Source organism: Eimeria mitis, genomic scaffold (assembly GCF_000499745.2).
Source record: "Eimeria mitis Houghton genomic scaffold, Emh_scaff2069, whole genome shotgun sequence".
NCBI lineage: Eukaryota > Apicomplexa > Conoidasida > Eucoccidiorida > Eimeriidae > Eimeria > Eimeria mitis.
In genome coordinates, this window is record NW_013570393.1 from 8,340 (window position 1) to 8,790 (window position 451).

General features: G+C 65.6%; 1 protein-coding gene across 1 annotated transcript in view; it reads left to right on the top strand.

Moving 5' to 3' along the window:
• The window catches only part of EMH_0048180 (uncharacterized protein), a gene marked incomplete at both ends in the record, with an annotated part of 6,373 nt that overhangs the window by 5,647 nt on the left and 275 nt on the right, over window positions 1-451 (top strand). Inside the window, one exon of the mRNA XM_013496372.1 lies at window positions 1-449. Coding sequence (XP_013351826.1) covers window positions 1-449 — 449 coding nt within the window. The remainder of the gene's footprint in view (window positions 450-451) is intronic.

Consider the following 451-nt stretch of genomic DNA (forward strand, 5'->3'; position numbering starts at 1 on the left):
GCCCCTGGGGGCCCCCCTGGGGGCCCCAATGGTTTACAACAGATAGAGGGGGCCCCCTCTACCCTACAGGATGGGGGGGCCCTCTATGGGGGGGGGGGCCCCCAGGGTACCAGCAGTAACGAGCAGCAGAATTACATTGAGATGGCTTCTCCTTACTTCAATACATACACAGAACAGGGGGCCCCCAACCTACCACTACAACAAACGTGGCAGGGGGGCCCCCCTATGCAGGGGGGCCCCCCCTTCATCTCTAATCCTTATGCAGGGGGCCCCTATGATATGCAGCAGTTGCCTGGGGGCCCCTATGATACCTCTTTGTGGGGGGGGGCCCCCCCGATGGGGGCCCCCCCAATGGGGGGGGCCCCCATGGGGGGGCCCCCCATGGGGGCCCCCACGGGGGCCCCCATCAACGATGGTTCTGCTGCTAGTGTATGGGGGGCCCCTGATGCTC